The sequence below is a fragment of the Tursiops truncatus genome, chromosome 10, assembly GCF_011762595.2.
Source record: "Tursiops truncatus isolate mTurTru1 chromosome 10, mTurTru1.mat.Y, whole genome shotgun sequence".
NCBI lineage: Eukaryota > Metazoa > Chordata > Mammalia > Artiodactyla > Delphinidae > Tursiops > Tursiops truncatus.
Genome location: NC_047043.1, coordinates 10383790 through 10408973, shown reverse-complemented (window position 1 = coordinate 10408973; position 25184 = coordinate 10383790). Strand labels below are relative to the sequence as shown.

The window sequence follows — 25184 nt, the reverse complement described above, 5'->3', positions numbered from 1 at the left end:
GCAGATTGGCCTAGCTAGTTGCCGTCTTTCTTAGTTGGGCAGAGCTTTTCATTCTGTGCTGTGGAGTGAATTGGTGGCCTTCCCATAGATGCTGACCTGTGTTGAATCAGCTGTAGGGGTGTGAGGGTTGTTATGAAATACAAAATGTCCTCCTGGTGGAAGGATAGTGTGGACCCCACTCCTCTCAGTAGGGACAGTGTGGGGGTCAGTTTCTCCTAGGAGGGGCTGAACCTGGAGGAGAGGCTGAGGTCATGACTGACCTGGGAGTCGCCTGTAGCTGGTAGTTGAAACTCAGAGTGTGAGAGAGAGTGGGTAAAGTGAGAAGAGCAGTGGGCCAAAGATGGAACCTTGAGCAAGACCAACATTAAAAGACTGCAGGGAGCCCAAGAAGGAGTAGTTAAGAGGCACCTGGACAGCGGGGAGGGTGGTGTCACAGAAGCTGAGCAGAGGAGTGTCAGAAATGAGGAAGTGAACTTTTGTGTCAAATGCAACATATAGGTTTAGTGACTTAGGCACAGAAAAATTTCCACTGGATTTGGAAAGTAGTTTGTTGTGACCTTAGGTAGAACAGTGTGAATTGAGTGATGGGGGCAGAAATCAGGGTCAGTAGAAGGGACCAGGCAGAAAGTATAGTGAATATATGTTATTCTTGAGAAATATAGATGAGGAAAGAGATTAGTCAATACCTGGAGGAGAATGGAGGTTAGGGCAGCTGTGGGTTTTTGTTTTTTTTTTTAATGATTGATATTGGAGTTATGTTGTATCTGGAGATTAGCTTATAACATCAGCATGTAAGATGAAAATCCACATACTTAAAATTATCCCTAGAAAACCCTTTGGAAGGTACTGTGTTAGAAACTATTGTATCATTTCTAAGTAGGCCTAGTTTTAGTTTGGCTGCGTGGGTAAAACTGAAGTGACGTAAGTTAGATGACAGTATGATGTTAGTGCAAGGTATGGAGTCTCAATAAGTGTCTACAGAATTTAACGTGTTTTAACAAATAAGATAAATAGTACCAATACTTGGTTTTACTACCTTAAAGTTAAAAAAAAAGTTCATTATACTAACCACCAACTCCCGTGCATTATTGACAATGATTTATAACACAGAGACATATAATTTTATGAGAAGGATATACATTTTTGGGACACTGTGCCCTTATAGATCGAAGGGAAGGAGAGTAAAGAGGGAAAGGATGAAAATACAAGCTTGGGAGGCTGACAGAGTAAGGACTTGGAGGGAGGAAGGTGGTTCAGAAGCTTAAGATGCTTGCCCTTGAAGAGGAGAGGAGTACGTACTGTTCCTTCGATAACAGTGGAAGAGGTGGACTGATGTAGACAGACGAGTTAGTAATGCGTGAGAGGAGAGTAGAACGTAACCATATATATATGGTTGGTATATGGTATAATGGTGGAGTCCCATTTCAGTCCCGTTTTGTGATAAAGGAGGTGAGGTAGTTTGCTCACTGAATTCAGGTAGAGGACTTAAAGCCTAAAGTGAATGATGGAGATGTGGACCATCTTCATCTTTCTAAAGATTGCTGTGTGGTATTGATAACAGTGGAGGATGCCAGCTGACATCATTAGTTCACAGTGGTGACTGTTTGCAGGACGGTTGGACTTTATTCCGCAAAGGCCAGCTGCCCAGTGCAGGAATAGGGAAGGTGGATTATAATGTTGATTTAAGGCTGTGGTTTTGCTGGCTGGGTTTGATGGAAGGATAGGCATATGAGGGAAATCAAGATATTTGGGAGCTTTTAAATAATTACCATGTATACCATCCTGGAAGAGGAAAGAGAAGAACAAACAAACAAGAAAGGGTTCAGTGCACTGGAGTTCCTTGACTTTTTTTTTTTTGCGGTACTCGGGCCTCTCACCGTTGTGGCCTCTCCCGCCGCGGAGCACAGGCCCCGGACGCGCAGGCCCAGCGGCCATGGCTCACGGGCCCAGCCACTCTGCGGCATGTGGGATCTTCCCGGACCGGGGCACGAACCTGCGTTCCCTGCATCAGCAGGTGGACCCTCAACCACTGTGCCACCAGGGAAGCCCTGGAGTTCCTTGAATTTTGAAGTGCAGAGTGAATTCTTTAGACAGGGGAGAGGATAGGGGGGTGTGTCCTAGGGGAAGATGTCGGTATTTCCACTGTAATGCCAAAATTGTGTTGCTGGAAAAACTTAATGTTTTTCACAGAATTGCGCACTAAAAGTAACAGGGCTTATGGGAAAAATAGGGCTGGGGCAGACCACTTAAAACCTATGGAACTTTGTAACCAGAGCACTACAGAAATAACAGTCCTAATAAAATACAAGCCTAGTTAAATTTCCACTCCCATGTGTGCCCAACATCACAGGCTGCTGATCCTTCACAGCCTTCAACCCTGGGGTTTGGTCTTCCTTGTTAGAGATGTAAGTTCTTGACAGCTGTTTAATCAAAAATAAAAATCTGATTCAGGGTTTAGCTCTTTTCACCTTTTTTTTTTTTAAAAGCAATTGGAAATGCTTAGCTTTAGCTATTAGAATGGCTAAAATCCAAAGAAAACCTGGCCACGACAACTGCTGGTGAGGGTGCAGAGAGCAACAGGAACTCTCATACTCTGCTGGTGGGGGTGCAAAATGATACAGCCACTTTGGAAGATGGTTTGGCAGTCTCTACCAAAGCTAAACATAGTTTACCATATGATCCAGCAGTTGAGTTCCTAGGTGTTTACCCAACTGGTTTGAAAACTTACGCCCATACAAAAACCTGCATGTAAATGTTCATAACGGCTTTTCTCATAATCACCAAAACAGGAAACAACCAAGATGTCTCTCAGTAGGTGAATGGATAAACTGCAGTACATCCATACAATAGAATATTATTCAGTGATAAAAAAGAAATGAGCTATCTATCCACACAGAGACACATATGGATCTTAAATGCATATTGCTGAGTGAAAGACTCCAGTCTGAAAAGATAACATACTGTATGATCTCAGTGATATGATATTCTGGAAAAGCAAAACTATAGAGCTAGGAAAAAGATGAGTGGTTGTCAGGGGCTTGAGGGGATGGAGAGAGGGCGAGTGAGGCGAAGAACAGGATGTTTTAGGTCAATGAAAGTATTCTGTATGATGCTGTAATTGTGGCTGCATGACACTGTGTGCTCATCAAACCCTCAGAATTTTAGGACATAAAGAGTGAACCTTAATAGGTACATATTTTTTAGAAAGTCACTTGGTGGGGGGGGAATCCCAGTGTAGAATGTAGAATGTGACAAAACAGTGTAACTATATTACAAATATATGAAGCAATCTCAGAAGAGGAGGGAAAAGGCACTGACCTAAATAAGTAACTGGAAATCAGTGGAGTCTGTAAAACTAAAGGTAAAAGAAACTATATAAGCACTGAATTCTTGTTGATAAGTTGCATCCCAGGGGGATATGAGTTAACAATTCTGATACTGCTGTCCATGTATACTAGAACTTAACAGTTAAATCAGTGGATGGTGCACAGTGGGAGCTGGGTTTCTCACCACTGGAGTGGTTAGAATGATCCACATGGTAATGGATTAGAGCCGGAGACAGTAGTATGAACTCATGTTCAGTTTAATATGTACACAGATGATTAAATAAAAAGCACAGATGTGTGTATATACAGGGGTTTAGTGTACACACATATATTTCTTCGCTCTTGTCAATGAGAGGGCCTAAAAGCAATGACACCCCAGTAACTGTGAGCATACCTAGTACCTAGATCTTGGATTCTAATGCCATTTGCCCATAAAAGGAGCCAGGGCCCCTTGGAGAAATGGCTGATTCTAGGACTAGGGTAGGAAATGCACAAGATGAGCTTCCAGCATCTTGTAGTGCCAGAAAGTAACAAAAACAAAAAACACATAATGGAGGTATGTCAGAGCGCCAGAGCAGCCAACTGAAAAAGCTCCCAGTGGCTAAACGGGGAACAGTTTGAGCAACAAAAGAAATGAACTAGTCTTGAATTATAACCCAAAGTATAAAATAAATATGCATGAGATGCATGAGTCCATACTGATATAAACAAAGAGGAAGTATCTTAGCTTTTTTTGATCTGTACTGCACTTGAATTTTCCCCAGATGGGTTAATACAGTGGCAGGTATAGCAGTTCCTGAAGCCACCAAACACTGGGCACAATAGGAATGCACTTCTGGAGGAATCCCAGCTCTTTTGACTTAGGGCCTCTGTTTATTGCTAAAATTTTCTCTTTAATTCATTAATGTACTGGGAAAAGCTATGTTATGAGCTGAGTGACTTCTTTATTATGCTGATATCATTGCCATGTTTATCAAGTGCATGTGGGCGAATTTGTATTCAAGAAATGTGCTTTGTAGCAAAACAGACTTTACTGCAATTTAATATTTCTGAGGTGGAGTAGTTTCAGGTGATGTCAGCATCCAGAGTGTGGCTCCAGGAAGAATGATTGAAATTAGAATGGAAGTCAGTGGGAATAAAGAGGTCTGGGAATTAAAATGCAGAAACAATAAAATAATCAAAATTAAGTGTTAACATGTGTTAATGTTGTGTGGCGGGCATATAAAAAAGGTTAGACCGAGTCAGAGAGACTAGAGAAAGAATAATTGAGGAAGTAAAACTTGAACTAAGATAGAAGGGCTGAGGAGGACCTGGCCAGTCTGAGAAGGAAGGGTACACAGCTTTCCAGTTAGAGGGAGTAGCTTGGGCACGGCCTGGCCTGGCCAGTGTGGCTGGAGCAGAAAGGAGGTGGAAAATGCAGAGGGAGGGCAAGATCAAACAAGGTTTTCTGGAAGTTTATCTTTTTCTAGGCTGAATGGGAAGGAGTGTTAGTTGTCTTGAGGGCTAGTGGTACAAGGAAGGCTGATTTATATTTTCAGAACGGCACTTGGCTGCAGGTTGGAGAGTGGAGGGGTCTGGGGGAAGGCTTTATTCAAACCCTTTCTGTTTCAGTTAAATGCAGTCAACAGACTGAATAGGAGGAGGTGACCTTGCTAGTCTTAGAGTCCTGAAGCAGTACATGTATTTTCTTCTTGAACCATCTAGAAAACACTTAACATTGAAGACTGTGGTTTTAAAAATGTACACTTTGGTAGTGTGAGGGTTGTACTTTGGTCACCACAGAATTGAAGGTAATAAACTTCCTGCTGATGAACATTATTAGAAATAGGCTCTTCACTCTGATATTAATATCTTATATCTCAACTTTTTCTTGAGTCTTTACATCTTAAGGTTAATTTTAAAATGGAACAAATCCTTTTAACATTTACAGAATTTTTCTGTAGTGTCTTGGTAGAGCATAATGAATATACTAAAACCTTGAAGATTTATGACTCTGTAGTTCTTTACAGTTATTTTTGCATAATGGTAAGATGTAGGGGATTTTAAATCAGACATAGATTTAATGCACGATTCTACCAATTTTGGGCAAGTTATATAATCTCTGTAAGAATTTCTCCATTTTTAGAAATGAGGTTAAATTATACCTATTTCACAGATGTCGAATGAGAAAAATCTATACAGAAGCACCTAGTACTTTGAGAGATTGTTTACTCTCAAATATTAGTTTTCTTTCTCTTTTCCCACAAAAGTAGCTAGAATAGGAGGTGGGAATACATGTGAAGTGATCCCAGAACGTTCCCTGTAACTAAATCTTTCCTGTGGGTTCAGAGCTCGCACTGGATCAGGCTTCTTGAATTTAAATCCCAGCACAAATCCTGGTTTGGGATTCTCACCCAGCAGTACGACCTGAGTTTCTTTATCTGCCCTTGGCTTCCTCAACTATGAAATGATAATAAATAGTACCTACTTCATAAGTTGTTTTGAATGTGAAATGAGTTAATAAATACAGTGCTTTTATTTATTTATCATTTTAAAAATTGAAGTACGGTTAATTTACAATGTTGTGTTAGTGTCAGATGTACAGCATAGTGATTCAGTTATACATACATACATATACATTTTTTTCAGATTCTTTTCCATTGTAGGTTATTACAAGATATTGAATATAGTTTCCTGTGCTATATAGTAGGTCCTTGTTATTTATCTGTTTTTTGTATAGTAGTGTGTATATGTTAATCCCAAACTCCTAATTTGTCCACCCTGCCCACCCCCCCATCACCCTTTGGTAACCATAAGTTTGTTTTCTCTGTCAGTACAGTGCTTTTAGAATGGTGCCTTTCACATAGTATTAAATGTATGTCAACTGTTATCACTTACTATTATTAAGTATACTTTGAGATTCCCTTATCCCTAACAGTTTTGGTCACTTCTCTTCAGAAAAACCAAAACCAAAAATAAGGGCTAGTTGATTTAGGATTCCTGGGTTAATTGGGGTTTTCTTTAGATTTATTTTTAACTGTCTAAATTTTAAAAATGCTTTTAGTTTACATGACCTTTTCCCAGGCAGCCAATTATTTGAACATAATGTTACCGAAAAATATATTTTGCTGAAACCATAATTTATTAAATGTCTGTTTTTAAAAAGTGATTAGTGTATCATTCTGCAGATTTATGCCATTACTTTCTTCTGCTTAGCTCCATGTAAATACTACCTACATATATTAAAGCAGTTTTATCAGCATCTGTACATTGCTGCTTCCATTTTTATCTTTCTAGCCAAGTTTATCACCTCTCAGTGTTCATCCTGCTGAGAACTTCTGCCTGTAAGACATATACTTAAGGCATCTATGAATGGTAATAGAGTGGCTGAGTTCATTTAGTTCCTTTTAGGCCGTGTGAACATGTGCTAATTTGCATTGCAAGTGTAAACTTAACTGTTTAATGGTAGGATACGCATTGATAATTTGACAGAGTGTATGGTAAGGGAAGATGTGATCTCATTGGTGTTTGATGGTTCTTGTATAAACAGGATATAATTTTTGACTGATAAGAGGTGTTTAGTTTTAAAACAGTCATGGTAAATTTGAGAAGGGGAGTTCTGCTACCCATGAAGGTAATGGTATAGTCTGACTGAAAGATTAATGACATAAGTTTGTATTGGGTGAAGCATATCTAACTAGAACACCTGAGTAATGATTTGGAGCATTGTTGCTCATACGGCCCTTTTCGGGATTGTGGAGTCTGTCTCACTCACTCTCTCTGAATACTTCCTGACATGCTACTTCAGCTTTATTCTTCTGGTGGTTTTATGGGCATATTTTCTCTTGCTCACGTGGTTTTATTCACATGCTAGCTTTCAACGTAATTTGTGTCTTGGGTGATGGACAGGGGAGGTGATCTTAGTGAATAAAACTCTGGGTTAGATTGAGGAATAGCTAATTTAAAAAGTTTAAAAGCCTTTATCTAACAGATTCCCTAAAGATGTCAGCATTAGTATGGTTATTATATTGCTTTCTTAAAAAAGAAAGAAAAGACAACGAGAGGTTAGATATGTTTCTCAGAAGGCTGTAATTGACCAAAGAAATTTTATGGATCAGCCTTTGGATAGAATTAATGATCAAAGATTAATGATTTTTTTTTTTACATATTAAAATTTTTAATTTTTCTAAACACCAACAATGCAATTTTGCTAAAGTTACAATTTTGGAAAATTGACTGGCCTCAAGACCACTCCCAGGCTTTCTGTCAAGTGTATCTGTCTGTGTATCTGGTCTCTACCATCTCAGGGCTGTGTGCATTTCTCCCAGGACTTGGGGTGGAGTAAAGGTGGGTAGAGAAGATTTTCTAAAGGTCTCCTGGAGTATAGAGCCCAGGAGAGTCCTAAGTGAGGCCCTGGGCTCCTTGAATGCTGTGTATAGTAACCTCTCTCTGCCCTTGTCTCCCAAGCTCTCTTTTGCCTTCCTCAGGTTTGGTATCTGGGAGGTTTGATTTTCCAGAGGAAATTAAATATTTTTAAAAACTATTTATTGATTGATTGATTGCTGTGTTGGGTCTTTGTTTCTGTGCGAGGGCTTTCTCCAGTTGCGGCAAGCAGGGGCCGCTCTTCATCGGGGTGCGCGGGCCTCTCATTATCGCGGCCTCTCTTGTTGCAGAGTGCAGGCTCAGTAGTTATGGCTCACGGGCCTAGTGCTCTGCGGCATGTGGGATCTTCCCAGACCAGGGCTCGAACCTGTGTCCCCTGCATTGGCAGGCAGACTCTCAACCACTGCGCCACCAGGGAAGCCCTTAAATACTTTTATGTCGAATTATATTACAATAAATATTACCAAATGCTTTCCTTTTACGTTGTTCCCCATCTAACTGTTAAGTTCAGGTAGTTGAAATGTGGATGATGAAATGAGTGAAACCATCAAAATCTATCCAAAGTTTGGATCTAACCAACAAAATTGTAAATTCTTAAAGTAAGAAAGCTGTTTTGCCAATTCAATCTAATTATAAAAATTTCACTTAAAAAAATAGTGTATGAGGGCTTCCCTGGTGGTGGGGTGGTAAAGAATCCATCTGCCAATGCCGTGGACACGGGTTCAAGCCCTGGTCTGGGAAGATCCCACATGCCGCGGAGCAGCTAAGCCCGTGTGCCACAACTACTGAGCCTGCGTGCCGCAACTATTGAAGCCCTGCTCACTGCAACTAGGGAAAGCCTGTGCACAGCAATGAAGACCCAACGCAGCCAAGAACAAAATAAATAAATTAAAAAAAATAGTGTATGATACAGATGCTTCTGGTTTAAAAAGTTAGGCCATTTGGCAAAAAAGTGTTGTTTAGGAATTTGATAGATTGTATGCAAATTTAGATCTAATAAAATTAATCATATTCTTATCTTGTTCTTCAAGTGTATCCTTTTGCCTTTTAAAAATACCGGCTACCTTAAAATACTTTATTTAATTTGCATAAAGGACTGCTAGGTTCAATGTGCTTAGATTCTGAAATTTTATCAAAACTAGTAATAGTGTGAAGAGTTCCATGTTTAACTTGGGCTGTTTTGCATATTGGATTAATTGTGATGATAAATGTGTTATTAAGTCTTTGATTATTTGTACTGATGAAAGCAGAAATGTGTATCTCATTCAAAAACCATATTGGTTCCTGAATTATTTGTTAAGATTTTCATTTGATTATCTCTCTTGATTCTTTTTTTCCTTCCTGTTCCTTATGCAGGTCATGGCAAAACCCCAAAAGATGCAGCTTCAGTTCGTGCCACGCATCCAATACCAGCAGCCTGTGGGATTTATTATTTTGAAGTAAAAATCGTCAGTAAGGGAAGAGATGGGTAAGTGTACATTTTGATGGGAAAATCGTTTGCTTACGGGTAATTATTTTTGCTTTGATTCATAACCGTTTATGATGTATTTGGAAAATTGGAATTTTTGGGAAATTTTGGTAATTGGAAAAGTGGAATATGAATATTCTAGTATAGCATGTTGTACCTGGCTCTGCTTAAATACTAGTTGAAGTTAACACTTGAGTTGGTGAAATTACCAGGTTTTTCTGGTAGGTTTGTCGTTAAAGTGGATGATTGGAATAAAACAGTAGAGAGATAATGACTCATTTTCCATGCCTTTCTTACACTGCCATTTTCTGAATTCTGCTGAGAAATTAAATCTTCTCAAAGGTAATTAACCAAAACCAAAAGGTGATTCATAGATATTTTACAGGGATGGGGCCTCAGAATTTTAGGTTTAGATCAGGGAATTGTATGTTTGTATGCTCTCAGTTGGAGGCCATTCCCAAGTATTAGGATGTAGTTTAGAAGCTTCCAAATGAGAACTTTATGTAGATGCTAGAACCAACTTTTATATCATTGCTTTTCAACTTGAGATCACTGGGGGTGTGTGTGTGTGTGTGTGTGTGTGTGTGTGTGTGTGTGTACACATCAGAGTCACTTAGGGGACTATTAAAAATATAGTAGTTTGGGTCTTACCCCAAAAGTTCCTTAATCAGTATTTTCAGATGTAGAGTTTGGAAGATAGGCATTTTGGGAAAGCTCCACAGGGAATTTCGGTGCATCCCTCTGATTGAGAGCTAATTACGTAGAATCATTGGATCTATCCTGTGGTATTTCCTGATAACTTCATTGTGGTATCAGAGATCCTTTAAAGCATCTATAGAGTCATTTGTGCAGCTACCAAGGTAAATTTATGGGGCTGTGTAAGTTTACCTGTACTTGAAGTGAGTCATTTAACCCCTCTTGGTGCTTCTTCTGTGTTTAATTGACAAAATAAGTATGTTCAGTAGATCATTCCTCTTTATTTGCTGAATATTCTCAATGTCAACAATACGGAAAGTACAAAGTGAAACCTTGGGTTCAACGATAACTTTTTAACTACCTTAGTTTTCCCAGGGTGATCAAGCCAAAGGTAAAATCAGAGAAGCCAACGATAAAGTGGTTGAGAGACCCCAAATTGAAATAGGCACATGATTGTAACCATTTCTAACTCTACTGCTGTATACTCAGTAAGCCAGTTCTTTTATACTTCAAGTTATATCACCAACTCCATAATGCTGGTGTTGCTCAGGATAATTCCCAGGATTCTCTTTACCTTTCACTCTGCATGTTGTATCTTTGCATGAGCTTGACCTTATATTTTCATGACTGCACATTCCCTGACGAGTCTCAAATCTAAAGCTACATCTCAGGTCATTCCCTTGAGCTCTAGACCAGTATGTCTGCCCAGATGTTTGTATTTGAATGTCCCACAGGCATTTAAATTTAGCTTGTTTAAAATCTTTTTCTCAGCCCTAGCTTGGTTAATGGTTACACTATTGCTAGAAACTTGAGAATTTCTTGCCTTAAACTTTCTCTGTCCATTTCTACAGTTTCTGCCTGAGTCAGGTCTTGGTAATTTGTCCCCTAAATTACTGAGGTCTCCCAGTTGCTCCCTATTTTGCTCTCACTCCAGTGAGAGAGCAATATAACTATTGCTCATCTTCTAATACAGAACTCAATTGTGTCTGTCCTTTCTTGAGATTATTTGGTACACCTGTTGCTTTGAGATTAAAATCTAAAGCTTCTTAGCAGGGTCCTTCATGATGTGACCTTTGTAATTTTTCAGTCTCATCTTTTTGTTGCCAGAATCCCTCATTATTTTTTTTTAAATTAGGTATATTTTACATGTAGTAAAACTTACCGTTTTTAGTGTGCAGGCCTGTGAGTTTTGACAGATGTGTACAGTCTTGTAACCATCACCACAATCAATATATAGAACAGTTCCATCACCCTGCAGAATTCCTCCATACCCCTTTTTAGGCAACCTTTCCCCATCTCCAGCCCCTGGTAACCACTGATTGGTTTTCTTCCTTTATAGTTTTGCTGTTTCTAGGATGGTGTATAAATGGAATCATAGAGTATGTTGAGTAGAGTAGCCTTTTAAGTCTGGCATCTTTCACTGAGTGTAATGCATTTGAGGTTCATCTCTATTTTTGTATGTATTGGTAGTTCATTCCTTGTTATTGCTGATTATGTGGATGAACCAACCACAGTTTGCTTACTCACTCTTCAGTTGAAGGACATCAGATTATTTCCAGTTTTTGGCAATTAGGAATATACCACTCTAAACATTTATGTATAGGTTTTTTCGTAAACATGAGTTTTCATTTAACTCGGGTAAATACAAAGGAGTGCGATTGCTGGGTCCTTTGTTAAATGTATTTTTAACTTTGTTGGAAACTGCCAAATCGTTTTGCAGCATGGCTGTACTAGTTACGATCCCACGAGCAGCGTGTGAGACTTCCTGTGGCTCTGCCTCCTCAGTAGCACTTGCTGTTGTCAGGGGTTTTGTTTTGTTTTGTTTTAAATTTGTAGCCATTCTAATAGGTATCTAGTGGTTTTCTTGTTGTGGCTTTAATTTACTTTTCCCTAATGACTAATGATGTTGAAGACATCATTAATGTCTTCATTAATTCTTATCTGTCCTGGTTTTTTTTTTTTTTTTTTTTTTTGGGGTACGAGGGCCTCTCACTGTTTTGGCCTCTCCCGTTGCGAAGCACAGGCTCCAGACGCGCAGGCTCAGCGGCCATGGCTCACGGGCCCAGCCGCTCCACAGCATGTGGGATCTTCCCGGACTGGGGCACAAACCCACGTCCCCTGCATTGGCAGGTGGACTCTCAACCACTGGGCCACCAGGGAAGCCCTGTCCTGTTTTTTTTAAACAAACTCAATAGTTCCTTTATTTCGATTTTATTTTATTTTATTTTTAAGATTTTTTTTTTAATATGGACCATTTTTAAAGTCTTTATTGAATTTGTTACAGTATTGCTTCTGTTTTATGTTTTGGTTTTTTGCCATGAGGCATGTGGGATCTTAGCTCCCCAACCAGGGATCAGACTCCTGCATTGGAAGGTGAATTCTTTAACCACTGGACTGTCAGGGAAGTCCCCTATTTTGATTTTAAATTAATTACTTGTCAACCACTGTGGACATGGTTAAGAAATGACTTAACAGAGATATACTTAAAAATACTGAATTGACAGCTCAATTGAACGGAATGCTTCTTAGGGCAGTTCTCATTTTGGCATTCACCCTGATTAAATTTAAGGTCCTTATTCCTCATCTCTTTTCTGAGCTATGGGAGCTCTAACTGGGGCATCCAGTTAATCTCCATTTCCATTTTTCTGCCAGCTTAGGCTTGGAGAAATAAGCCCCAGAAAATAGAAAGTAGGATGTTAAACAGAGTTGAATCAACATAAAGTGACCCCAAAGGAGAGGGATGGAACCCCAAAGGAGAGGGATAGGTTAGAAAATACTACCTAACCAAACTGGGGTCCACTTGCCCGGCACCCAGCAAAGCCAATCTACTGACACTGGGTTGTGGTAAAGTACAGTGTTTATTGCAGGAACCAAGCAAGGAGGATGGGCAGCCCATGCTAAAAAGACCCAAACTCCCCAGTGGCTTTCTGGGAAGGGTTTTTAAAGGCAGCATTAGGGGTGAGGGTTGTAGGGTGTGTGATCAGCTTGTGGACTTTCTTCTGAGTGGTTGGTGGTGAGGTAACAGGGTGTTGTTTTGGGAATCTTAATCATCAGCCTCCTGGTTCCATCCTGTCCAGGTGTACATGCTTGTGGTCAGCACAAAGTCACCATCCGCCTCTTGGGAGGGAGACTTAGTTTCTGCAGAACTACTCAAAGATATTTGTCCGATTGTTATGTATAGGCCTTGAGGAGGAAGTAGGACCCTGTTCTGTGGCTGCTGTTGTTTAAAGCTGTCATCACTTCTCTTGCTTGACTGCTTTTCCTTGGTTTCTGCATTCCCTCGCTTCCCCAATTAGTAACTGCTTGAGTCTCCTCTTTGGAAATCAGGAAAGGCCTAGGGACTAAAGCCTTTTTCCTACAAACAAGAAGCACGGAGGGGCTTTTGTACCCGGGAAGGTCTCGCAGGGGCCTGCTGGGTTTCAGTCTCCCTTTTTCTTTGATACTTCTCAATCCTGAGGGGAACAAGGGTGCGACAAGAAAGGGAATAAAGTTTTGGATAGAGAGGTTAACCATAAACCTGGCAGGGGGACTTGGTTTCAAAAATACCCCCAAAGACCTTTTTCTAATCAGAGTTGGCATCTGTGGAAAGTAGATGGCAGGTATGTAGTGCCGTAAGATACTCTCTGTAGTTCTCTGATGGTACTTGCTGGCTCATGTTTCTAGTTGTGTGCAGGTTCTTTCCTTCCTCCTTATATTCACCTTCTCTTGTCTCTTTCCCCATTTGCCAAGCTTAACTAGTTACTCTTCAAGTCGTAGTTTACAGTTACTTTTTTTTGGTGGCACTTTCTCCTCCCCAAAATAAGATTGTGCCTTTATTATGCTTCCTTTGCTTTTTGGGCAGACTGTAATTATAATATTTATACAGCTAACTGTCTGCTTATTGGTGATATAAAACGGTACAGATTCAAGGGTGAGGGACTATTTTATATTTCTGTAATTCCAGTACTTACTTTTTAGCTAGCACTCATATGAATGAACAAATGGATGGATGAGAAACAGTACCCACCTCCTGTATATTCTTGGAGAAAACTGTTATGTTTTTTTGGTCTGATTTTGTTTATTTCTGGTAATCTTTTTTTTTTTTTTATTGTAATCTTTTTGAACACAGTTTTAGGTCCAACCCAATGCTTTTGGAAGGAAAGAGCAAACAGTTCATTTATGGAAGAAAAGCAAGTCATGTAGCTTATTTTGGCCAAGTATTGTCTTTCTGGAGATATATTGAACTGTATCAAGAGATATAAAAATTCCTTCCTAAAATCCTAATGTCATTGTAAAGACTTGACCAGAAAGAGCAGCTGTTAGTTACCTTTCATTTGCAGTGATACATGCTCATCTGAGAGTTTATTATACTTAATTTAAAATTGAATTTTCTTTTAAACAGTGTGTTTATCCAAGATCAGGACAGGTAAATAAATATTTGGATCCAAGATGTCAGTTTTATTACGAGAAATTGTCATTGTAGCAAGTTTTCTCGTGAAATGGCAAGAGTTGGGTATGAATTGCTTCTCAGTTTTTTTGTAAAATGCATGATTTCTAGGTCTGCCTTGGAAAAGTAGGAATATGACTGTGTTGATTGGTACTTGTTTTCTTCATTGCCTAAGAAGTGAGGCTTGAAGGAAGTTCCTTTTATTGAATGAAACAAATAATATGTTCTGTTTTCTGCCTTGGATTTTCATTTAAACTAAACATAATTTTTGTGTATGTTCAGCAAAATAAGCTTACTTTATTAGGACAAAATAGCCTGTCTCAATTTTTTGATTAATTTGAAATGAATTCCTAACACCTTTTGCACCCCAAAAATTAAATCACCTTATCTGCATGAAATCATTTTCTTCAGGAGACATATTTAAAGGGTATATATTTACTTTATGTTCTTGTTAATTCTTGTTGACTGTCAAGATGAATTTCTAAAAGTAGTCTCTAAAAGTGTCTTTTGAACGTACTTTCAGTTCAGGAATTTTATTCAGGTTTTAAATTATGTATACTGATAGAGGCAATGGAGATACAGTTAATTATAAATGTGAGAGATAATAAAATTTTTATTTGGAAATTTTTAGAATTATAATTTATTATGAGTGTGATATTTTTAACTCTTCAAACAAAATATTGATGCCATTCTGCCAGTGTGATTCAGGAGAAATCAGCAAGTAATCCAGTCTCTGTTCTGTTCCTAAATTCTGCTGATAATAAAAGCATAGAACATTCCTTCTATGCTTCCTGACTGTCTGGATTATTTCTTGGGGGAGTGGAAGAGAAATAAAGGCCTTTCTTTCCATCTAGGTTTAAAAGGCTTTAAAAGGTCTTTCCTTCTAGTTTCTATTGGTGGTAAGCAGTAAGTGGAAACACAGATGGAAAATGTGAACAAAGATATCAAATAAACTATATATTTATTAACTTAATGAATATATATTGAACGGGTATGGTGTATCTGGCATTGGCAGCAGCTGAGTGAGTATAAGAAATTATTTTATTTATCTCTGTCTTATCCATAGTTTCTAGTAGAGGACCTGACACTTAGCAGAAACTCAATAAATGCATTGAGTGAACTGAATGTGCGTTCTTGTTCTCAGGGAATATTGAATTCAGTATTTGGAGGGTACGGTGGGGCAGAGCAGGGAGCAGACATATGCAAATAACTCTAGATTAAGACATAATATACTAAGTACTTAGAATGAGAGAGTATATGGGAGAATTGAGGAGATGATGATTAATTCTAGCTCAAGGAAATAGATTTATAAAGGAAGTAGTGTTTGATAGGCCATAGAAAATGAGTAAAAATTTGAGACACTTCGATGGGGAAAAATATTCCAGACTATGACAAATGGCTGGACTTGTCTCATGGGAGGAATGGAACTGTATGGTGTCTTTGGCTGAGGTAGATGACTCAATATTGCTGGAGACTTGAGGGCTTATAGTGAAGAGTTTACAGAAGTAAGAGTGGAATTGGAATCATATTAGAGAGCCTTGATGATAGTTCTAAGGGCAAATGCTCTATAGGTAGTAGGGAGCCTTCAGTCTTTTTGAGTAGGGCAGTGATAGGGTATCTGTTTTAGGAAAACAGTACTGGGTGGGGAGGGGATGCAGTGTGTGATGGCAGTGTGAAAGATGGCTAGAGATAGGAGTTAGGCTACGAGGCTATTGCCTAGGGATGAATTGTGATAGAGGTTAAAAAAGTAGAGGAGGAGGAGGTACTTTAACTTGTTGGGTGGTACCTATTATGTACCAGATACTGTGCTAGGAACCTAGGGTTTACAAGGAGGGATTGGCCAGGACAGGGTCTCTGCCCTCCAGAAGTTTGTAGGTAAGAATAGAAATGAACATGTCAATAAATAATTAAATATAGCATAAAAAATGTATAGTAATAGCTATATGAACAAAGTAGAGAAGCAGTATGGTGGAGGAAGTGACCAACTCTGTTGGAAGATGGGGTGGCAATCAAGGAAGCCTCTAGAAAGCTTGCAAAGAGTTATGGAAGAGGAAGAAAGTTAAACATAAGTCTCTCTCACTTCCCTGTCCTTCAGCTACCTATTTACCCTCCTTAGACTGATTTCCTAGGAATTACTCCAGAGATACTCTATGAGCAGAGTTTTCAAAGATGAATAGTTGTTTTAGAAGCTGATTTAGTTACTTTTGCTAAGAAATACAGTGAAATACTTTGGGACAAGAAAGATGGAGATTTGAATATTGGCTTTGCCACTTACTAGTTCTGTGGCCTTGTACTTTTTGACAAACTCTTTGTTTCCTTTTCTGTAAAATGGAAACAGTAGTGCCAGCCTCATAGGATGAGATTAAATAGTTCACTTAAAGTACCCATTAGAGTGCCTGCCTGGTGCACAGCCTTGATGCTTCTGTTGCTGATGGAGAAGGAGCAACACAAAGGTTTGTGGCATGAATGTGTCTGGAGGTGATCATGAAGGGACTTCTAATGGATAATCTTTATCTTCTAGGTGCTAGCTTTAAAAGGGAATGATAACGATTGGATTTGCATTTTGGGGAGGTTACGCTGATACAGAAAAGAGAGGTCTGAGAGACGCGAGAGGTCCAGTTGGGCCATTATGATTTTGCATTGGCTTAATCTGTGTAGTGGAGTTAGTGAGGAAAGTAGATAGATTTATTAGCTATTTAGGACTTTAAAGAAAAAGAAAAAACTTGATTAGGAGGTGGGAATGGTAAGGGTAGCTGTTGAAAGAGAAAGAATGAAGGGTGACTTCCACTGTTCTGGCTGGGACAGTCGATTAGATAGATGGTGCTGTGACTGAACATAATAAAAAATACTGGAGAGAAGTAGAACTTTGAAATTGCAGATGATGGGGACATTGTTTGAACTGCTGTGAGACATCCAGATGATGAATTAATAGTAGGGGCTTTGACTGAAAATAAATGGGATTTAGGAGAGAGAAAAGTTGTAGGTGGATTTTGGAGTCATCAGAATGTAACTTGTTGAAGCCATGAGGATTGATATGATCACCCAAGTATGTGGTGTAAAAAAAGAAGAGGTCTGAGAATGGACATCTGAAACACCATATTTACTAGAAATGTAGGAGGGAAGAATCTAGCTAAGGATTCTGAGAAGGAATGGTCCGAGTTAGAAGGAAGATTCTAGAGAGTACTGTGTGTTAGAAGCCAAGGAAGTCAATTAAAAGGAGAACTGAAGTGTCCGCTGGTTTGTCACTTAGGAGGTTGTTAATCTTTATTCTGGCAGTTTCCTTAAAGTTGGGGTGGGAATGAGTGCAGTGCCTCAGAGAGTTAGAGGTAAGGGATGGAGTTGGTGGAGCTGGAGGACTGCCTAGCTGTGCAGCACTTGTGGGAAACAGTATTTCTCCATCCATTCAGAAAAATCGGCCTAAGAAAATTATATCTTGTATAAATTCTATTAATAATTCAACTTGTTTTCTTCCAGTTTTTATATATACACCTTTTTTACACAGCTGTACTCTTCTTACACATTTTTTAAAAATGTATTTATTTATTTATTTTTGGCTGTGTTCGGTCTTTGTTTTTGTGCGAGGGCTTTCTCTAGTTGCGGCGAGCAGGGGCCCCTCTTCATCGTGGTGCGCAGGCCTCTCACTATCGTGGCCTCTCTTATTGCAGAGCACAGGCTCCAGACGCGCAGGCTCAGTAGTTGTGGCTCACGGGCCTAGTTGCTCCGCAGCATGTGGGATCTTCCCAGACCAGGGCTCCAACCCGTGTCCCCTGCATTGGCAGGCAGATTCTCAACCCCTGCGCCACCAGGGAAGCCCTTCTTACACATTTTTACATCCTGTTTTTATTATTGATTTGCCAAGACATATTTATTACTATGTATTTTTTAACCTAGTTATAGGTATAAGTACTTTACTATGAGATTAAAAGCTCTGACCATCTTTTTTCTTTTTGTTTTATTTTTTTTTGCTGCAACATAGTCTTTTACAGGTGCATTAAGGCACATCCATAGCTATTCTCCTATTGTTATTTAAGTTGTTTCTAACTCTTTTCACTATTATAAATAATTTTTATGCATGGTATCTGTATTTCTTTAGGAAAGATTTCTTGAAGTAGAATTATTGGATCAAAAGAGAAAGTATGTACACTTTTAAGGTGCATGAGACACTGGCCAAATTACTCTCTAGAAAGATGAGTCCAATTTCCGTGTGGGCGGGAGAAACTTGGTCATATGTGTAAATTGAGGAGAGGAAATCACCAGGGAATCCAAGGCAAGTTGAGGAGGCTAGTTCCTTTGCTGAGGGAGTGGGGTTGAGGGGTTAAATACAAGTTTGGAATGTGGGCTGGAATATGGAATTGATTAGAACAGAAACATCTCTACTTTGGGAAGCCTGTCTTGACAACCTTTCCACCTCCAAACTGGGTTAGACTCCTCTGTTACGTGCTTTCATAGCACTTTTACTCCCCCTTTATAGGATTTCGTCATATTCATAATTATTTATGTAAGATCTGTCTTCCTTGTTAGAGTGTCAGCTCCACGGGAGCACAGACTTCTTTTTCACAGTTTAGTCTGTGTTGGCCCACACATAGCTACTTAGTAAATATTTATTGATCAGAGAAGTAAAAGTATTGAGGAACTGTGAGATTTTAAACCATGAATTTAAAATCATGTAGTGACAGCAGTTTACATATGTAAAATCATTTTTCTGTATGTACTCAGCTGGTTGGGGAGGAAAGTTGAATTGTATGATTGATACAGGATGGGAAATCATAGTTTAGGTAAGTTAGAAGGACAGTTGTAGTAGTTGAGGTTACTGGTGAGGGAATGTTTAAATGGACAGTTTTTTAGTTCAGGCTGGATAAGGAGGAAATGAAATCAGTAAAGAGTGGGTAAAAGCAGACAAAATGGAGAAATTTGTATGTTGCTGTTTCTAGTGAGGTTTAAGAAGAGGTGTGGTGGGATTTCTGAGGTGGGGTTTCTGGAGCTGCCAGGTGGGATGTACCAATGAAAGACAGCTTATGTGAAGAGAAGCAGGAGGGATTTTTGGTTGATTTTCTTCGCTACTGTCTCCTCAGTGCATAGAACAATGCCAGGCACAAAACAGGTGCCTGAGTGGAGGCGATGGGGTAACAGCTTTGCCTCTGTGTACCCCCAGCTCTGTGCCTTGTACAGAGTATAGGTATTGGTGTTTATGGAGTGAACAAAGTGAGCCTTGGATTTTGGACACTTCTTTACTGACATTTTGAAACCAGCAAAGATGATTGGGAGCTGCATTTCTGTTGGTGAGGAAAATGTTTAACAAAGTGCCCAGTGAATGTGGGAAAAGTGCCCTAGAGATATATAACCATCACGTTTCTTAAATTATTCTCGAGTTGGTTATCCATCTTCATTGTAGCGGAAATCCGAAATCACCTTTACCCCTTACTCCATCACTTATTTTATACCCAGTAAATGCATGTGGAATTTTTTTAAGAACCTTTTCTCCAGCTGTAAGGTAATGTATTCTTAATGCAAAAGGGAAAATCAAACAGATCCTGTGAAATAGAAGAAAAGCATAACTATTTTTAAAAGCATGTGCAGTCCTACCACTCATACTAAGGTACAGTTGACATTTTGGGGTATATTCTCCCTGCCTTTTTTTTTCCTCTATTCAAACAAATTTTAACATTAGTCCGAGAAAGGAAAATTGGTTTAAGATGTATGTGAATCACGTAAAAGAGATTTAAAAAATATATTATGCTTATGTGTACCACTACCTATACTTAATATGAGTTTAATTAAAAATTCAGAGAGAAAAATCCCATTTTAATGATGTCTTGAAGATACCCATGATCTTTCAATATGTTGTTGAGGTTGTATAGCTTTGTCATAATGAATATATTACTTGAAATCGTATTTCAGTTTTGCAGAACCAGAAAAAGTTTGTAACCAATCTATTTATTTTTATCTCAGATACATTGAGTGCTTGCTGTTTGCCTTCTTCTGGAATCACTTATATGAAAGTAAATGTTCCAAAATAAGGAGACATGGTCTGTTAGTCCTGGACCTTTTGATTTTCTGTGGATGATTTGGCAGTTGGGTAGGTTTTTCAGGAGGAGTGGCTGAGATGTTTAAAATGATTACAGAGTAGTAACTGTTTTGGAACAGAAACACAGGCTGGTGAGGAGTTGTGCTTCATCCCAGTGCTGCTTTCTCTGTGATTTAGATCGTGTGGAATGTCAGCAGTTTTCCTCCCCAACATTTTCAAGCATAAAGACGAGTTAATACAGTGAACAGCCATATACCACCTTGATTTTAGAGTTAGGATTTTGCTCTGTTTGCTTTATCACAGATCTGTCCATCCATGAACACATCTTATTTTTTAATACATTTCAAAGTCAGAGTTTCCAAATTAGTTTTATTTAAATTCTCTAATTTTACACTTGTACCTCTTTTTTCTTACTCTGAAAATCGGTTTCTAATGCTTTTGACATAATTTTTTATTTGCTTTGTCCTAGAACATAACTATACGTTTCTAAATTAGCATACCAATATTATTACTAAAAGAATATTGAATACCGTATTTTTTTTTAATACTTTTTTTTTTTTTTTTTTTTTTTTTTTTGGGTACGCGGGCCTCTCACTGTTGTGACCTCTCCCATTGCGGAGCACAGGCTCCGGACGCGCAGGCTCAGTAGCCATGGCTCACGGGCCCAGCCGCTCTGCGGCATGTGGGATCTTCCCGGACTGGGGTACGAACCTGTGTCCCCTGCATTGGCAGGCGGACTCTCAACCACTGTGCCACCAGGGAAGCCCTTTTTTTATACAGTTTTACACCAACTTGACATATTATTTCACATATTTAAGTTTATCTTCTGTTTATAGGGATTGCTTTTTTCTTTTTGATTTTTGTTTTAATTAAATAAAACATTTGAACATTTACATTGTTCCCCAATTAAAACTGTGCAAGAAGGCACTTCACAGAAGGCTCACTTCATCCTGGTTTCCTCCCATAGGTAACCATTTTTACTAGTTCTTGTATTTTCTTTGTATTATTTCCTTTTGAAAATATAAACAAATATGCCATAGAAAAGTGTGAACAGATCTCACAAGTAACTGGTGACAGACATTAGTTGCTTCTAGACAGGGGAAGTGGTTAGCTGGAGATAGGAGTGAAAGGAAACTTTAAACATTTTTGTCACTTTAGAATTTTTTTTTTTAATGATGTGGTCTGTTTGCTTTTTTTGGGGGGGGGTTAGTATATTTCTACATTTAGAAAATTATACTAATACCTGTAGTCTCCTCTTTTAAAGATATCCTCTGTTGTGAGCAGTGATGGAATTAGCTACTAATCTCTTCTTGACCTTCCCTTCCCTCTTCCCTAGAATCTTTTTTTTGTTGGTATTTAAAAACTTGTTACTGATTCACATGCAGTAAAACTCACTTTTTTGAGGGTGATGATGTAGGTCTGTGAGTTTTGACAAATGCATAGAATCATGTAACAACCACCATAATAAGATCTAGAACAATTCACCTCCCAAAATTCCCTCTTGATATCTCTTTGTAATCAAATCCTCCCCCATACCCTAACTCTTGGCAACTACTGATCTGTTTTCTATTCCTATAGTTTTTCCTTTTGAAACCAGAGTGTATTTTGTCATATAAATGGAAATGTCATATAAATGTAACCTTTAGAATATGGCTTTTTTCCCACTTAGCATGATGCATTTGAGATTCATCTAGGTAGTCTAGTGTATCCGTAGAACATTCCCTTTTTGGTAAACTCTCCCCTTCTCCATTTTGTTAATTAATTGCTATATATATATACCCACACACACACATATACGTTAAAAGTACATAACATTTGCATACACAGCTCTGTTGCCTCATCATTAGTGTTAGTTCTAAATTCAGTATATTTAATACTTACCACCAGATCTTATTTCAAAGCTTCTCTTAGGGTTTTTTGGTTGTCTGAAGCTCATTCTTTACTAGAGAGCTCAGGGAGAGCTCATGGGAACAATATTATTTAAGTCCTTTCTGGTTCATAACTTGTTTGTGACCATTACACCCATTATATTTGAAGGTTTGGTTGGATATAAAATCCCTGGTTTACATTTTCTTGAGCTTTGTGGACTTGGATATGAAGTATCACTGTCAAAGTCTTATGCCATTTTTTTTCCTTGCAAGAGATTCGGTCTTTTGCTTGGATGCCCAAAAGATTTTTCTTTAAGGAACCAGTATTGAATATGTCTTGGTGTTAACCTTCATGTATGACCTTAAATAATAGGTTCAAGTCTTCTTTTATTTCAGAAATGTTTTCTTCTATGATAATTTTCAATATTTGCTCTTTTCAATTACACAGGTTTCATTTTTGGGGACTCCAATTTTGAGTATGTTGGATCTTCTTTGCCTAACTTCTGTATCATTTACTCACAAAATTTTTTTCTTTCCTCCTTTGTTATTTTAAAAATTTCCTGCATTCTGTTTCATCTTTTCTTCTGGTGTCTATTCACTCTTGTGTTCCATTTAGTTTTTCTTCATTTCTGATTTAATTTTTTTCCTAATTCTCATATAATGCTAATAAAAACACCATTTTCCTACTTATTTATATTAAAAAATGGAGACTTCCAATGAAAAAGTTAAGTTAGAACACTGGTGGAGAGAAACGCTATTGCTGAAAAACAGTAAAGTACACCCCAATCTCCAGAGTTATAGGTACACCTCACTTGGTATGATGGATAGTATCTGTAAAGTTTATAAAATTGAAGTGAGGCAGTTTCTTACTAACTTCTTTGCATGATTTGGAATTACTGCTCTTCATTCTTCATCAATTTTTTAGGGAGATGATGAGAAGTAAGAAGATTTTAAATATGGGTTATAATATAAAGAATTAATTTTATTAACCAAAAACTTCACTTTATTGGAGTTGTAAATAATTTAGTGCCTATGAGGTGAAAGTAGGATGTTTTATATCTATTATGTGATAAATTATTTTCATTACCCTACATTTAACACTATAACACGCTACTTTATAAAATTGATTTGTTGCTCTTGTAATTAACTACAGATCAGATTCTTTGATAGTTATTAGAGAAACTCTCAAAATAGTGTTCTGCTTTTGTTGATCCTAGAGTTTATTGTCTTAATTATTATTTAAAAGGCCGGATAAATGAAAAGGTACTTGAAGTCCATCTTAGGAAACATAGCCAGGCCTTAATTTAAGGTATTTTGTATTTATATAGCTATTTGAGAGGTAGTGGAAGAAATATGCAACTCAGGGGTTGTTGTATATTATTGTGGACTTTCCAAAGGCAAGAAGTAGAGCCTGTTAATTTTTGTTTTCTGTGATCCTTTTGCTTTGGGAGAAATGGGGGAGGGGTTAGTATGGTATATATAGAAAGAAGTAGCTGCTTTACTGTCCGTGTAGAATTAGAATAAAAATTTTTTTACCACAGACAAATGCTCTAGGTTTGAATAGTAATACTGAGAAAAAGAATTTCTGTTTTCTCTAATTTCAGTTGTAAAATTTTTACCTCAATTCTGTTGGCTCAGATATCATTTAGAGATTACTACTTAATTTGTAGTATTTTAGATATGCATATTCTTGAATTTTTTTTGTATATTAATAGTGCATATCTAAGAATGTGCATGTTGGATATGGTATGGTAAAGTTGTTGGGACAGCAGAGGCTTGGCAGGAAGTTTATTATACTCACAGCACCCAGAGGGGAGTTACGCATGCCATGCAGGGTCACAGGAGGAGCACCAGGTTTCAGTCAGGTGGCAGAAGATAGTGGGGGAAGGCAAGGCCGAACCAGGGTAAACAGTTTAGGATTGGCTGGTTTGAATAATATTGGCGGGCCTTGCGCTATAGGGCTGATCTCTAGTTGTTTGGGACTTGACCTGAGATGATTTAGGGCAGGAAAAATTGGCTTGCGTGTGAGAGTAAAATAAGGAGATGATGGGGGCTATAGACTCAGAATCAGTTGGTTTGTATATGAGAGGCATATTCCTGGCCAGGCCCTTTGTTATCTCTTAAGAAAAGGCTTGCCTTGGAAGGGGCTGGTCAGAGATGGGGAAGGAGCAGTCTCTGACCAGCAAGCTCTTTAAGATGTCAAAACTTCACATAAGTTACGGGAGATAAGAAACATGACTAGTGCAGCCGCCCAGTGAAGTTTACCTGTTTACTCTGTCATACAATATCTGATATATTCATAATCTTAGCTTTCTAGACAATTGCTTTCTTTTTGTTTGTTTGCTTTTTCATACTTTTTAAACCTTTTGGTTCTTGATTGCTTTTTTTTCTTTTACCCCTGAAATATGCATCTTTTAAAAATTTGATTAATGTATTTTCACAGGAGCATCTGCAACTTTTTTTTTTCTTTTTTTGCGGTACGCGGGGCTCTCACTGCTGTGGCCTCTCCCGTGGCGGAGCACAGGCTCCAGACGCGCAGGCTCAGCGGCCATGGCTCACGGGCCCAGCCACTCTGCGGCATGTGGGATCCTCCCGGACCGGGGCACGAACCTGTGTCCCCCGCATCGGCAGGCGGACTCTCAACCACTGCGCCACCAGGGAAGCCCTATCTGCAACTTTTGATGAAATGATTTTGATTTAATTTTATAGCACTACTGTATGAATCACCAGTTGGATATATGTCAGCAGTTCACTTTTAATGGTTGGGAGTAGACATACGTTTCTTCTTTTTCTTCATAAAGAAGAGATAGATGTATGTTCATATCTTTTTGAAATGTTTAAGATTGATAGCTTGTGAGTTGCAGATAAGTGTCCCTGAGTTTCTATGTAGAAATATACCTAGATATACATACAGCAGTGAATCTTGCAGCAGTACTTATCTTTTGGTGCTCTTATTTGGAGCCTTATTTCATTATATTTATGATGCCATTTGACAGAAATAAAATATTTTATT

General features: G+C 38.5%; 1 protein-coding gene across 3 annotated transcripts in view; it reads left to right on the top strand.

Annotated features, from left to right (window-relative positions):
- RANBP9 (RAN binding protein 9) overlaps positions 1-25184 on the top strand; it is an 88550-nt gene that overhangs the window by 5456 nt on the left and 57910 nt on the right. For all 3 annotated transcript variants that reach the window (XR_012334341.1, XM_073810341.1, XM_019945088.3), the window contains exon 2: positions 9045-9156. Coding sequence is in view for 2 of the 3 variants with exons in the window: in XM_073810341.1 (XP_073666442.1) it covers positions 9045-9156 (112 nt within the window). In the remaining variant the exon portion in view is untranslated. The remainder of the gene's footprint in view (positions 1-9044; positions 9157-25184) is intronic.